Source organism: Apus apus, chromosome 3, assembly GCF_020740795.1.
Source record: "Apus apus isolate bApuApu2 chromosome 3, bApuApu2.pri.cur, whole genome shotgun sequence".
In the NCBI taxonomy this organism is placed as follows: domain Eukaryota; kingdom Metazoa; phylum Chordata; class Aves; order Apodiformes; family Apodidae; genus Apus; species Apus apus.
Genome location: NC_067284.1, coordinates 100,577,141 through 100,589,407, shown reverse-complemented (window position 1 = coordinate 100,589,407; position 12,267 = coordinate 100,577,141). Strand labels below are relative to the sequence as shown.

At 43.5% G+C, this 12,267-nt stretch overlaps 1 protein-coding gene across 1 annotated transcript; it reads right to left on the bottom strand.

The window, feature by feature from the left end:
• Window positions 1–237: 237 nt before the first annotated feature.
• Window positions 238–11,620, bottom strand: FUCA2 (alpha-L-fucosidase 2). Its single transcript, XM_051613351.1, has 7 exons — window positions 11,351–11,620; window positions 8,275–8,462; window positions 6,325–6,664; window positions 5,507–5,717; window positions 4,024–4,214; window positions 2,558–2,666; window positions 238–1,101 (listed from the first exon to the last, which is right to left on the bottom strand). Exons 1-7 carry the CDS (start codon window positions 11,596–11,598, stop codon window positions 961–963), a joined length of 1,428 nt encoding a protein of 475 aa, XP_051469311.1. The 5' UTR covers window positions 11,599–11,620; the 3' UTR covers window positions 238–960.
• Window positions 11,621–12,267: the final 647 nt, after the last annotated feature.

The window sequence follows — 12,267 nt, the reverse complement described above, 5'->3', positions numbered from 1 at the left end:
CTCAGGAAGAATAAACCTTTGGTGTCCATACTGAAACAATTCACACTTTTTGTTGTCCCACACCTTCCCCTCTTTGCAAGCTTCAAACTGCAGCTCTGTCCCTGCAAGTGGGATAGGTTGAGCTTGGGAATTTTTCTAGTTGGATATAGTCAACCCTCTGTTTAAAATGCTGTTTCTGTCAGAGCTGGGGATCCCTGGCAACTCTTGATTATTTCTCTTTTTTAAAAAAACTAGTCATTGAAGATAGGTTTTGTTTAATAGTCCACAGAAGGCACCCTAGTAACTGTAAAAACAATGTAAACAAGAATCAGTTTTAACCATGTAAAATTATACAAAACAGCAAAAAAATCCCTCCCACTTGACCCAATAACACATACAATTACCAACAGCAAGAACTTGTACAATTAATGAAAAATCAAGATGTGCAAATGCATTGCCTCCATCCGTTTGTGATGAATTTCTAACCGTTTATAGGACTGTTCTTGCACATGTTACCCTACTCAGCTGAAACACACACAACTGGACAGAGTGTCTTAAAGCTGATAGTTTTTACTGTATAGTTTTGTGGCAGTTAGCTTCTTCTTGCATTAAAGAAGGCCTACAACTGGCTTCTGTGCATTTGCTGCTCGCTCTGTTGAATCCTGGCTTGAGCTAGTTTTGTCCTCAGTTTTACAAATCTAGTACCTGTTTTTCTCCCCCTTCTTCACATTACTTGGCAAGAAACTGACTAAAAAAAAAAAGTGGAGAGGTCAAGGTAGATGCTCAGTTTTCATACAAGTTCGAAATAAAGTCTATGCAGAGATCCAGACGTCTCCTGCTGGATGTCAGGTTCATTGTATTCCAGCCTACCTTTAATAACAAAGTGAAATAATTGATGTTTCTCAAGCAAGGAGTTAGAAACCAGTGATGAGAAACAAACTTCAGGACTGCCTACTAGCCAAGGCTCCAGCAGTGTATGGCTCAGTTTATGTCAGTCAGCTGCAAAGTCCAGCCCCACTGACATGGCAGTTGCTTAGGAGTCAATTGAGGTAGAGCTATTGCAATTCCCTTTTCTCCCAGTGCAACCCATTTCAGCAGCTCTGTGTAGCCAGCCAGTTTTACCTGAGATAGAAACATAGACTATAATTAGAACAGTGCCTTTTCAAAGTGCATATGAGTGCAAAAGTGACAAAAATAATGGTATTCCTTAGGCACTTGACTATCCAATTATCCTTAAATGCCACTTACCAACCCAATCAATGATAAAACAATGATTAAAGGTAGTAACTAGAAAAACACTTGCGAAGTAGATGTGTAAGTAATGAAGCTTCTAATGTTTGGTCTTGAGAAATACTGTGAAAGGCCTGTAAACACTTTCTAGAAGTGTTTGGGATGGGATTCAGGTCTAAGCAGGGATCCAGGTATCACAGTATGCAGCTTTGTAGCACCTTGTTCTGAAATGCCTGTTTCCCACGATGGAACCTGTAGGCTTGAGCGAGCAGTTTCTTACAGTGCAGCCAGCTATCTCAGAACAAAGCTGCCCTTAAGAACATCTCCACTAAAAATACAGAAATGGGCTTTATGGTGAGACACTTATGCCAGGTGGTGAAATGCAGAAAACAGTGGAGTAGCTAAAGGAGCAGGATCTGCCCCTGGGGAACATCACTCTCTAGTGCTTGTATAGTCTAGATGCCTCTACAAAATTCAAGATGCATCTACGTCATTTCTGAAATTACTCATCCTTGCTTTTCACAGAGCTGTAGTGGCACTAATTAGATTCTTTTCATATGGAACTAGACCAGAAGCAAAAATCCAGAATACATTTAATACAGCTAATGGATATCCAATGCATGATGAGACCAGGACAGAGCTAAGCCAAAGTGAATCCCTGCCTTAAATGCACAGTGTTGAGTCCTGAGCACCAGCTGTTCTCCTCTACAAATCTGCTTCCATTGGGTTATGGTACTTGCTAGTGTATGTGTGGCATTGGTGTCCTCAATATCTGACCACTGCTTGCTCTGAGACACACATCTAGGGCTGCACTGATTTACTGTTTAGCATCCCTGGGCAATGGAAACCTCCGTGCACTTTCCCCAAGGCTCTGACTTGACACTACTGCACTTTTCCAGAAATCACAATATTGCCAAAGGCATGAGGATGGATATTTGCAAAGAAGGGTCATGCTGAGTTGATAGTCTACACAGGAAACAATAGGAGCACAGGTTTTTTTCATGCTCCTTGGCCTCTTTTTCTGATCATTAGCTTGCAAGCTAAAACATATCCCAGCAATAATTCAGTCTAACTTTGTTGGAGAAGAAACATCCCAGTGGGAAGACTGTGACAAGGAGGTCCCAGAATGAAAACAAACATTTTGCTGGATCTCTTCCAATGTACTCAGTTCTAAAAGCTATGGATTCCCAAAGATGTCAGAAACTAAAATAAACACTGATGGAACATGAAAAATCCTAGAGGTGTTTTGCTTCAGAGTACATTCATGTCTTGCACTGTGCATTAAAAGCCTCACTGTTCTAAAGGGGGAGGGGGGAAAGCAGAAGGGTGTGGGGTGTGTGTCTTTTACCTGTGTTTCTCCAAGCTTAGCCTGTGGCTCACCAAGTTCCAGAGTCCCAGAGACTGGCCAGTTCAGGAAGATAGCATTGACTTTGCCTTCTTTAGGGCTGAAAGTGTACCTGGTTGCAAACAGGGAACAGAGGTGCATGTCAGTTCTTCCTTTTACATTTTCTGGAGTGATACAGAGTGCTTTCAAGACTGGAAAAGCAGATTTAGAAAGTCAGCATTGGAACAGGCTGCCCAGGGAAGTTGTGGATGTCCCCTCCCTGGAAGTGTTCAAGGGCAGGTTGGATGGGGCTTTGAGCAACCTGGTCTAGTGGGAGGTGTCCCTACCCATGCAGGGGAGTTGGAACTAAATGATCTTTAAGGTCCTTTCCAACCCAAACCACTCTGTAATTCTATTAATCTATTAATTACTTTTTCACACACATAACTATCTTTTCAGACAATTTATGCTCTTTAATAAAATACTGTTCCTTGAAAATATGTTCCAACAAACTAGAGGTAATTGAGACTATTAAAGAATTGAATTTAGAGGTAAACATCTGTAGTAACTTTAGCAAGCATACTGCTCACTGTAGTGCTCAGCCATGTAGGAAGGAGGTACTTGCAGGGCAAGGGGAATCATTAACAGATACTTGTGGATTATATTCAGAAAAATATGGTAATTCACATCAATACACAAACATAGAGACATTCCACTAAAAACACTTAGTAAGAGCATGTGTGACAATAAAGATTCCACCTCACATAGCTGCTTTTTTAAAAACTTAAATTCAGCAGATGTTATCTACAGTATGTCCTTGGAAATTTTATGGCATACACCTGAAGAATTCCTCTTTCCTTCCTTCATTTAGTTATAATTTTTTATTGCTCTTGCAAGTGGTTTTATTAAACAGTCAACGGTTCAGCCAAATCCTACTGCGAAGAGGAGTAAAAAGGCCCACTGAGGCAGTGAAGAGGGTCAAAACAAAACCACTGATGGATAAGCAGAGGAGCTACAGCTGCCTTACAGCAGCTATAAGGTGCAGAGGAGAGTCCAGAGATGGGCTGAATTTAATGACCAAACAATTGCATTTTTACCTTAAAAATGCAGAATATGCTAGACTGATTTAGTTTCTTTCTCATTAAACAGCAACATCCAGCATTCCTTTGTACAGATAAACACTTCATAGCAGTTTTATATTTCTGGAATTTTTTTTAGTAGTTTCCGTTTCCAGCTACACTAAGAAGCACAAGATAACTAAGGAAACAGGCAACCTTCCCTTCAGCCTCGGCATCATCCTGAAACTATGCTCTCTGACACCCATCCTCTACCTACCCTTCCATGTGCAGTTACTTAAACTGACAAAAGGGTTAATTTCTTCACAGCATGCAAAGCTAGATGGCGATTTCTGTAGCATCAAGAATTTCAAAATTTCACGTGCACCACTGCTGCTGCTTTATGCAGCCCACGCTTTGATCCAGTAGCCTTACCACACTTCTGGTGTGACCGTGTCATTCTGTGCTCTCCACGGCTTCGTTCCATAGATGGCTTCTCCATTGACCTTCAGCCAGGCACCCATCTGCCTCAGGCGTTCCTCAAATATCACAGCGACGCGACCGTCGTGAGTGGGCCCGATGTTCATCAAGAGATTTCCTCCACAAGACACCGTTTCTACAAGTTGCTGAAATGTTTTTAAACATATACACTAATTAAATCATATAGTTGAAGTTCTATCTAAAGCCAGGCATGCTACTTCAGAATGAGGAATTGAACCAGTTTTGTTACTATTGCATCTTTAGACTTTGGGGATAATCCCCAACAGTAAATACAAAATTTAAGCTTCCATTAAAAAAAGTTTTGCTGTCAATTTTTATGGATGAAAACTGCCCAAAATACACTTGTGCACCAATATGCCTGACTGAACCCCAGAAGTTTTTAGTATTTTGACTTCTGCAGGAATTTAATGAGGTTTTTTACCAACAGAATGGATAACAGACCATTGGAGAATAAAGCTAATGGATGCCAATTCACTTCTACTGAAGCTGAGGAAAGCAAATTCTTACTGTCTTTTATGCTCTCCCTATTTTAAAGAGACATCTGTAAATTTCTAGTAAGAAACCCTGTACAGAGTCCATAAATATTTGTGTTCACATCCCCACTGCTCTCCAGAGATCACAGATTGAGATGCACAAGTCTGAAGAACAGACAGCTGGAGACAAGCTACTGAATTAAAACTTTCTGCCTCTGTGAAGAGGTTACTTCAATTTGAAACTCTTTTGCAAGGATAGTACTAAGATGTGGATTAAACAACAAGAATAAACAACCATCCCCTCACTACCTGAATTTTGCAATTAAATGCATTGTATCTGAAAGGCAAATCTTCCTTTCATTCAGTTTGCCTGGGCTTCAAATCTTTAATACCTTAGACTAGCAAAGGGAATCAATGTTCTATTAACATTGTTCAGCTGCATCTGCAAGTGTTTATGTCTGTAATGCCTGTGCTGGTTCTTTTCCTTAAAAGAAATGGGATGAAAGGAACGTTTCTTGCTACAAAGCAAAAAGTCTATTAAGAGTTATAAATTGTTTCTAGATAGAAAGGGGAAAAGATGTAGCCTGTTCCTAGACAGGAACTGTGAAACTGCTCGTTTGCTGCTCATCAACTTAGAGGTGAAGTTATAAGAAAAATTTGGTGGAAAAGGTAATTACGAGTCTATCCAGATCAGTCTCCTACAAAACTGATGGAATTTTTTCTAGATAATTTTTCTCTTAGTATTTTCTATAAAATGGACAAGAACTATTCCATCCTGCGAGTGTGAGGCACCAAATTAACAAAATTATTTATAATTTCACTGATTCCTTTTTTCTCTATTAAAATAATAATTTTTCTACAAATAGATAGTTTGGAAATGTTATATACTGTAATAATCTGCGGGAGAATCAGAGGCTGCAGGCAACTCCTTTGTCCCACTGTACCTTCACCAAGTCCTGGATAGTCAGGTAGTCGTCAAGCCGTGCGTCCCTCCTGTAGCCCCACGAGCCCCTGTCAATAGTCATACAGTTCTCCCACTTGTGAGGCAGGAGGTGTCCGGGGTTATACCGGTCACTACAGGTGTAGAAGCCGCCATGTGTACAGATGCTGCCAGCTCCCCAGCGGTCATTGGTCACCACTGTGTCCCGGACTGGACTGCAAACAGAGAAATGTTGTGATTTGCATTCTATAAAACACTGTTACAGCCAGTCACCCTGCCCCTGCACACCCAGAAACTAATGTTTAAGACAACTTCTGTACTACTAATTTATTACGATCAGATGAAGTGCAATTTCAGGAATCCTATTCTCATCCTTTGCTATTGAAAGGTCCAGATTGGCATTTCTTAGGGAAATCTGCTCCAGACTTTGACAGGAGGTCTGCCAGAAATCACCCTGCACTTCATATCCACTGCCAGATGTTCAGTCTGTGATGACCACAATGTATCCAGCTTCTCAAATTATCCTGCTATCCCTTTGTCTGCACAGTAGATGATACTTAAGGAAGAACATGATTAGACAGATGAGCCAATACCATCTTAACTGATTAATTTGCAAACGTTGCTAAAAAATATGAAACCGTATTTTTCTAACACAAGCCTTGATAGTCCTATGGAAGACCTGGATTTTGTAGTTCAGGAAAATTAGTATTTAGCTACATCCTTGTAAGCAGAGGTTACAGGTTCCAAAAAATATACAGAAAATGAGACAAAATAGACACAGCAGAATTTCAGATAAGGAGTGAAACCAACATCATTATGTACCTGTCATTATACAGCCAAGCCAAGAAACCAGTGCTGTTCCAGTAAGTATCTGGCGCATTTCCATTCCCATCAGACCAAATTATTTCTGGTTGGTATTTCATCACAATTTCATAGAGCTCTGGTAATGATTTACTGGTTGGGAACTTTCTTGTCTTGAAGACATTGGTGGCATCCTCAAGGAAGAGAGGATTAAACCATTCAAACAGGGAATGATATAACCCAAAACGCAAGTCAGTCCTGTTTCTAACAGACAGTGCCAGTTCAGCCACAAGATCTCGTTTCGGTCCCACATCAACAGCATTCCAGTTCCAAGAATATTTGGACCCCCACAAAGTAAAGCCTGAAAAGAAGAAAACTGAAGGATAAGAAAGGGAAGCAGAACTACTCTCTTTCTGGAAAGTAGTTTGCAAGTGTGTTGCAAAAAAATAAAATACTAAAAATCATATATGTAATAATATTGTTGTAATGGGATAAAGCATGCATGCAATCTGTTTGTGCATGATGACAGCAGGCACAACACCAGATACATGCCAGGTACATTTATGTATACATACACATATGCATTAATATTTTCCAATTCTGCATTGCTCAGGCTAATTACTCCTCCCTCCTTAATTGTTCATTCCACTCAGATGTCCCACTTAAATTAACCAAAAATATAGCAGCTTTGTAGGCACCTACATTTTCACTGAATGTATCAAATGTGAACTCTGAAGACACATTCAACAACTGGAAGATAAAACGTCTTCTTGGTTGCAGAATGCACGAGTTATAGTTTACATTCAAAGACTCTTCCCCTTTCTGTTTACATCTTATGCAAATGTTCACTTTTCATTTATCTTGACATTTATAACAGCTCAGTGCACGTATTTAAGCAGAGTACAGAAACTCCTGAAACAGCTTTTAAAATATCAGTGTTAAATATCAGTTTAAATGTTAAATGATGTTTCAGACACCTAGCAATCCAGCACAAGTGCTTCCAAGCCCTGTTGCACTGCAGACTTAGACCACTGCCAGAGGAGCTCCACTCTCACCTTCGAACTGCTTTATACTCATTGCCTAATAAATCTTGAAATGTTTTCGTGAACTGGATACATGCAATTGTATCAACTAGACAAACAAGATAAAAATTCATGCCCAAGGCTGCAGGACAGATTAAATGAATCATGGTTCTTTTGAAGTCACTGGCAATGACGGCATGGGCATTGTCAAATTCAAGATTTTATCTGTGTCAGAGCTGAGATTAAAATTCACAAGTTACTAATCTTGAACCTTCATCTCCACAAACAACACTCACTAGATATACTGTCATAATGCATCTTAGTATTTATACTTTCATATTTCCTTCCAACCACTTTATTTTTCTTTACTTTTCTCTGCAAAGCATGTTACAACTACAGTGCCCAAAACCAAATGTGCTTGTAAAGCTATAGGCCTGGTTCAAGGTTTTGGCTCCTGCGCACTGCGTTAGGTAGTATACCCTGTGTACGTTTCTAATTCTGAAGTTGACTCCTGGAACATATTCCTAAATGCCTTAGAGAAATCTACAGAGCTTATTAACTGCTTGTACACAGCAGCTCTCCATATGTTCAACAGGGCAGAATTCATCTTTGTAGTTTCTTAAGCAATAAATTGCACAATTAAAAAATAAACCATGGCTACTTCAGGAAGCACAGCTGCCTGCACGCCTTCAGACTGGCTTACCTACAGCAAAACAACAATGGTACAATCTATTTTTCCTCCTACACACACTCCATGGACACAGCTTTTGTGTAAAAGACCGCAAAATGCACACATTCCTGGAGTAGTTTGTTCCCTGTTTGGCTGGGCTGGGGCAGGTAAGGCTGCCTGGCTTTCTCTATCTCTCTTAGCAGGCTGGAAGGTCACCTGGATTTTTCTTCTGTTGACAGAAAAACAACAATTACTAACATTCACAAACCTTCCACTTACCTTCGTGATGTTTTGAAGTTAAGACAACATATTTTGCACCTGAAGCCTTCAGAATATCTGCCCACTGGTTGGGATCAAAGAACTCTGCTGTAAACAGTGACCCAAAATCCTCATAAGTGAACCCAGGTGGGTAATTGGCCTCCATAAATTTCACATAGGGCTCTCTCTTTTCCTTCTGCCAGTACCACCTAAAAACATAGAGGAAAACATGATTTAGGCAAAGAAAAGAGAATTAAAATTATCAACTTGTATTTGCATTCTCACTGAGAGGCACATGCACTGGGCATACCTGACACTCACAGTAAGACAAAATTGCTCCAGAACAGTATTGTTTATCAAATGTTTCCTTTTCTCTGTCCTCTTTCCCCATGCTCTACATTTTTCAAACTCCACTTTGGAAAGGTCCTAGGATTTCATATGGAGAAATGAAAGCAGCTACACTTTTAGAATAGAAAAATGACAGTCTTGTTCAGTACCCAAATCCCAAAACCATGCTAGAGAGCACAGGTACACAGTCCATGTAAGCAGCTCAGATGGCACAAGGAATGCACTTTTTCTGGACTAACATGACTCACCCTCAACTCTCACACATCAGCCACCTGGCACCTCTGCTCTGCCCCTTACACTGCAGCTCCTGCAACCCACAAGCATGCAGGCCAGCAGCTTTACCTCTCTGCTGGTCCAGAGTCCTCTATGCCAAGTGCAGCTGAGTGACCTGATGCGTGAGCAGATGCTCACGGCCCCAGAGCACATGAGGCTCTGAAGGAAAGGCACCCTACTAGAAGGAATGTCCTCCAACAACAACCTGTCTCTGCAAGAACCCCACACACTTTCAAATTCACCTCCATCACAGGCTCTAGCACGCAGGCACACATCTAGCTCATGCCACTGCAGCAGTGCACAGAAATTTAGGTACTAGAAGGAAAATTAAGCTGATGATCACCTTTTGCATGTCACCTGGCGAAGTTAGGGACAGTTTCTATCCTGTGCTTCCCCATGACAGGGACCAGTATTGTCACTATTCCAACTGGTCTAGTCCACAACGAGGGTTGGAGATCCACTCTGTGGTCTAAGGGTGGTCTCTCACCCTCATCATGGGCAGAGATCATAAATCACCAAGAAAGCACTGTTATTTTCAACCTGCTTCAATCCTTCCTACACTTGCAATGAAAGAGGAGCTCCAGAAACAGCCTTTACAGCCTAAACAGCCTTATTGCTGGAGACCTTCGAACAACAACATACATTGTGACTGCCAACAGTTACAGAAAAGGATCTGAAAGCATTCACCTTTCTTTGAATGAAGACAAGCAGCAAAAACCCTACTGACAGATCTAGACACAAATGAAAATAAATTGAAAAAATAAAATAGGCCAGAATCTGAACATTTGAAATGTATTTAAGATCACAATAACCAGTGGATATTGTAACCTCCCTGAACACGCTTTAGATTAAAAAACCCCACAATTTCTGGCAGCCAACAGGGACAAAAAAAACCCTAGAAGAAAGACCCTGAGACAGCCTTCCTCCATGAAAGAACCTGGAAAAACCTCAACAACTCTGATTTTAAAGTTTGCAATTGCATAAGAAACAGGTAACATCCTTACTTCTCTTTGTCACATGGTTTGGTAACATGAGCACTTCTACTCTGACATGACTAGAGTCTAGAAACCTCTTGACCAAGGCTGTGCAGCTCCAAGGGAAGGACAACAAGCTGGATGATGTCAGAGTTTATGACCTTCCATTTGAAGCTGCTAACACAGGACCTCAATCATCTGACTGCACATGCTGCCAGAAGGTCCTGGAGAGCAGCTTCAAATCCACATGTGCCAAATGACAGGGGGTTACAGAAATATAAAAAAGTCATCAATTACATTAGAGTGTTTAGAGGTCTTCTTATAACAACAACAAGAATCAAATGCTTGATCCTGAATCAGAGTGTGTACCACTATCAGAGCACTTACTCTGAGTAAGGCTTGAAGCCAAAGCTAGTTTCTACCTCCCCAGGAAAGTTATTAGTAAACGGAGCACACATTAAAAAACTGCTGAAACCATTGAACATTAATCTGAAATTAACAGACCAACTATTGTGAGAACACAGTGGTTTGTTTGTATCTATGTTGGTTTGGTTTACAAATACTGCATTTAAAGTTTACCATAGCTCTGCCACAAAGCTGCTGTTATCTTCATATTATAAATGATAATGTGACTCACTTGAAGTCATACAGGAAGCATTTGTTAGAGCATGGAATGAAGACAGCAAAAAAATGCTTACAGCCAGTGAACACTCATAAACCAAAGGCTTTATTCAGCCTTTGAATTAGAATTATTTGAAGGATCGGAACTTGAAGTTCCTTTTGATGGAAAGTACTATTTAATAAAAGTAATAAGGAAAAAAGAAAACAATAAACAGCATAAAATGTGCACAAGAAACCTGCAGGCAGTTTGCCAAGCAAGGGCAACAATGGAGGGACTGATGGACTCCTGTGCTCCCCACGGACAGTGCACAGAGCTCCAGGGAGAGCTGTGCAGGGCTTCTCTGCAGGCTGGCTGAGCCCCCGTGCCTGGCCTGAGGAGAGCTGTTCCCCATCTCTTCATGAGATCTGCTGGAGAGCTCTTCCTCTGCCGCTCAGCCACCTGCCTCTCTCACCAGGGCTGAGGCAAGTACATCTCGCAGCTCGACAAGCTCTTTGGTTAACTCGGTTAACATTAGCCAACACATCCCAGAGTTTCAGGGCTGGGCAGACAGCTGGGAAAACACACCAGGATCACATCGAACTCCGCCTCCTTCGGAAACGGCACCAGAAGGTCCGTGGTCTCACTGACCGGCCTCAGGCAGCACAGCGATCAGAGGGGCTGTCACCATCACTGCACGGGACACACACACACACACCCCGCGCCAAACCCCGACTGTCCGGAGAGCTGCCCCCCGAGCGAGCCCTCAGGCCCACCCGGAGGAGCAGCGATCTCGGTGCCGCCACACCCGGGGCCGCGGGGACCGAGGGACTGCGGGGCAGGGGCGCCGGGGAGGCCCGGGGGCCGGGCCGGGCCAGGGCCGGGCCTAGGCCGGGCAGCTCACCAGAACCACTCGCTGCCGAAGCTGGGCACCGAGAACACGCCCCAGTGGATGAAGACGCCGAACTTCGCCTCGTCGAACCAGGCGGGCAGCGGCCGGGCGTCCAGCGAGTCCCAGCTGGGCTCGTAGCGGGGCCGCCCGCCGCCGCCCGGAGGCCGCGCCGGCAGGAGCCCGGGCAGCGCCGGCAGCAGCAGCGGCAGCAGCAGCAGCAGCGGCAGCAGCAGCGCGGCGGGGCCGGGCGGGCCCGGCATGGCGGCGGCTGCCCGGGGCAGGCTTCTCCGGGCCGGGGGCGGGTGGCGGGCCCGTCAGGGGCACCGGCGGGGCGGGCGCGGGGCGGGCGCGGGCTCTCCCCGCCCCGCAGGAGCCACCGCCCTCCGGCCCTGCCGGGGCCTGGGCTGCGGCTCCGGGTGGGCAGAGTGCCGCGGTGGCCTCAGCTGGTTTCCCCGGGTTAGAGAGGTGCCCCAAAGCCTGCCAGGCCGCTTTGAGCTTCATAAGGGCTTCGGAGGAAGCCGGCGCTCCAGCCCCCTCTCCTCAGGAGGTGACAATGTGCTCATGGGGGGCAGGCACGTTCTTCAGAAGGTGACTCTCCCAGCGTCTCTGTCGCCCGTGTCTTTCCCAATACCCCAACTGCGTGTTTTTTGCATCAGGCCCTAGTGGCCCCACAACAGCCTTTGTGAAGTAATTTGGTTTAATAGGCACATCCAAAATCATCACAACAAATAGAAATTTCTTCCGCAATCCCGTCAGAACAGTTAAAAATTAATAAGCAGCCAACCAAATTAATCTCTCTCCACCTGGGTAGGATGTGTGCTTTGCTGCTGTTCCATGGGAACTTCGGTTTCTAGAGTCATTAACCACAGCTGTTACATTCCATCCAAAATTATCTAGAGGGCTGTGAAAACGGGAAGTAGTTTTTAATA

Excerpts from the sequence above, each read along its gene's own strand:
- FUCA2 (XM_051613351.1), bottom strand. The coding sequence starts at position 11,598 with ATGCCGGGCCCGCCCGGCCCCGCCGCGCTGCTGCTGCCGCTGCTGCTG. Across the intron at positions 4,215-5,506 it reads CTATCCAGGACTTGGTGAAG|CAACTTGTAGAAACGGTGTC; the intron begins GTACAGTGGGAC and ends AAAACATTTCAG. Across the intron at positions 1,102-2,557 it reads CTAAGCTTGGAGAAACACAG|GTAAAACTGGCTGGCTACAC; the intron begins GTAAAAGACACA and ends TTTCTATCTCAG.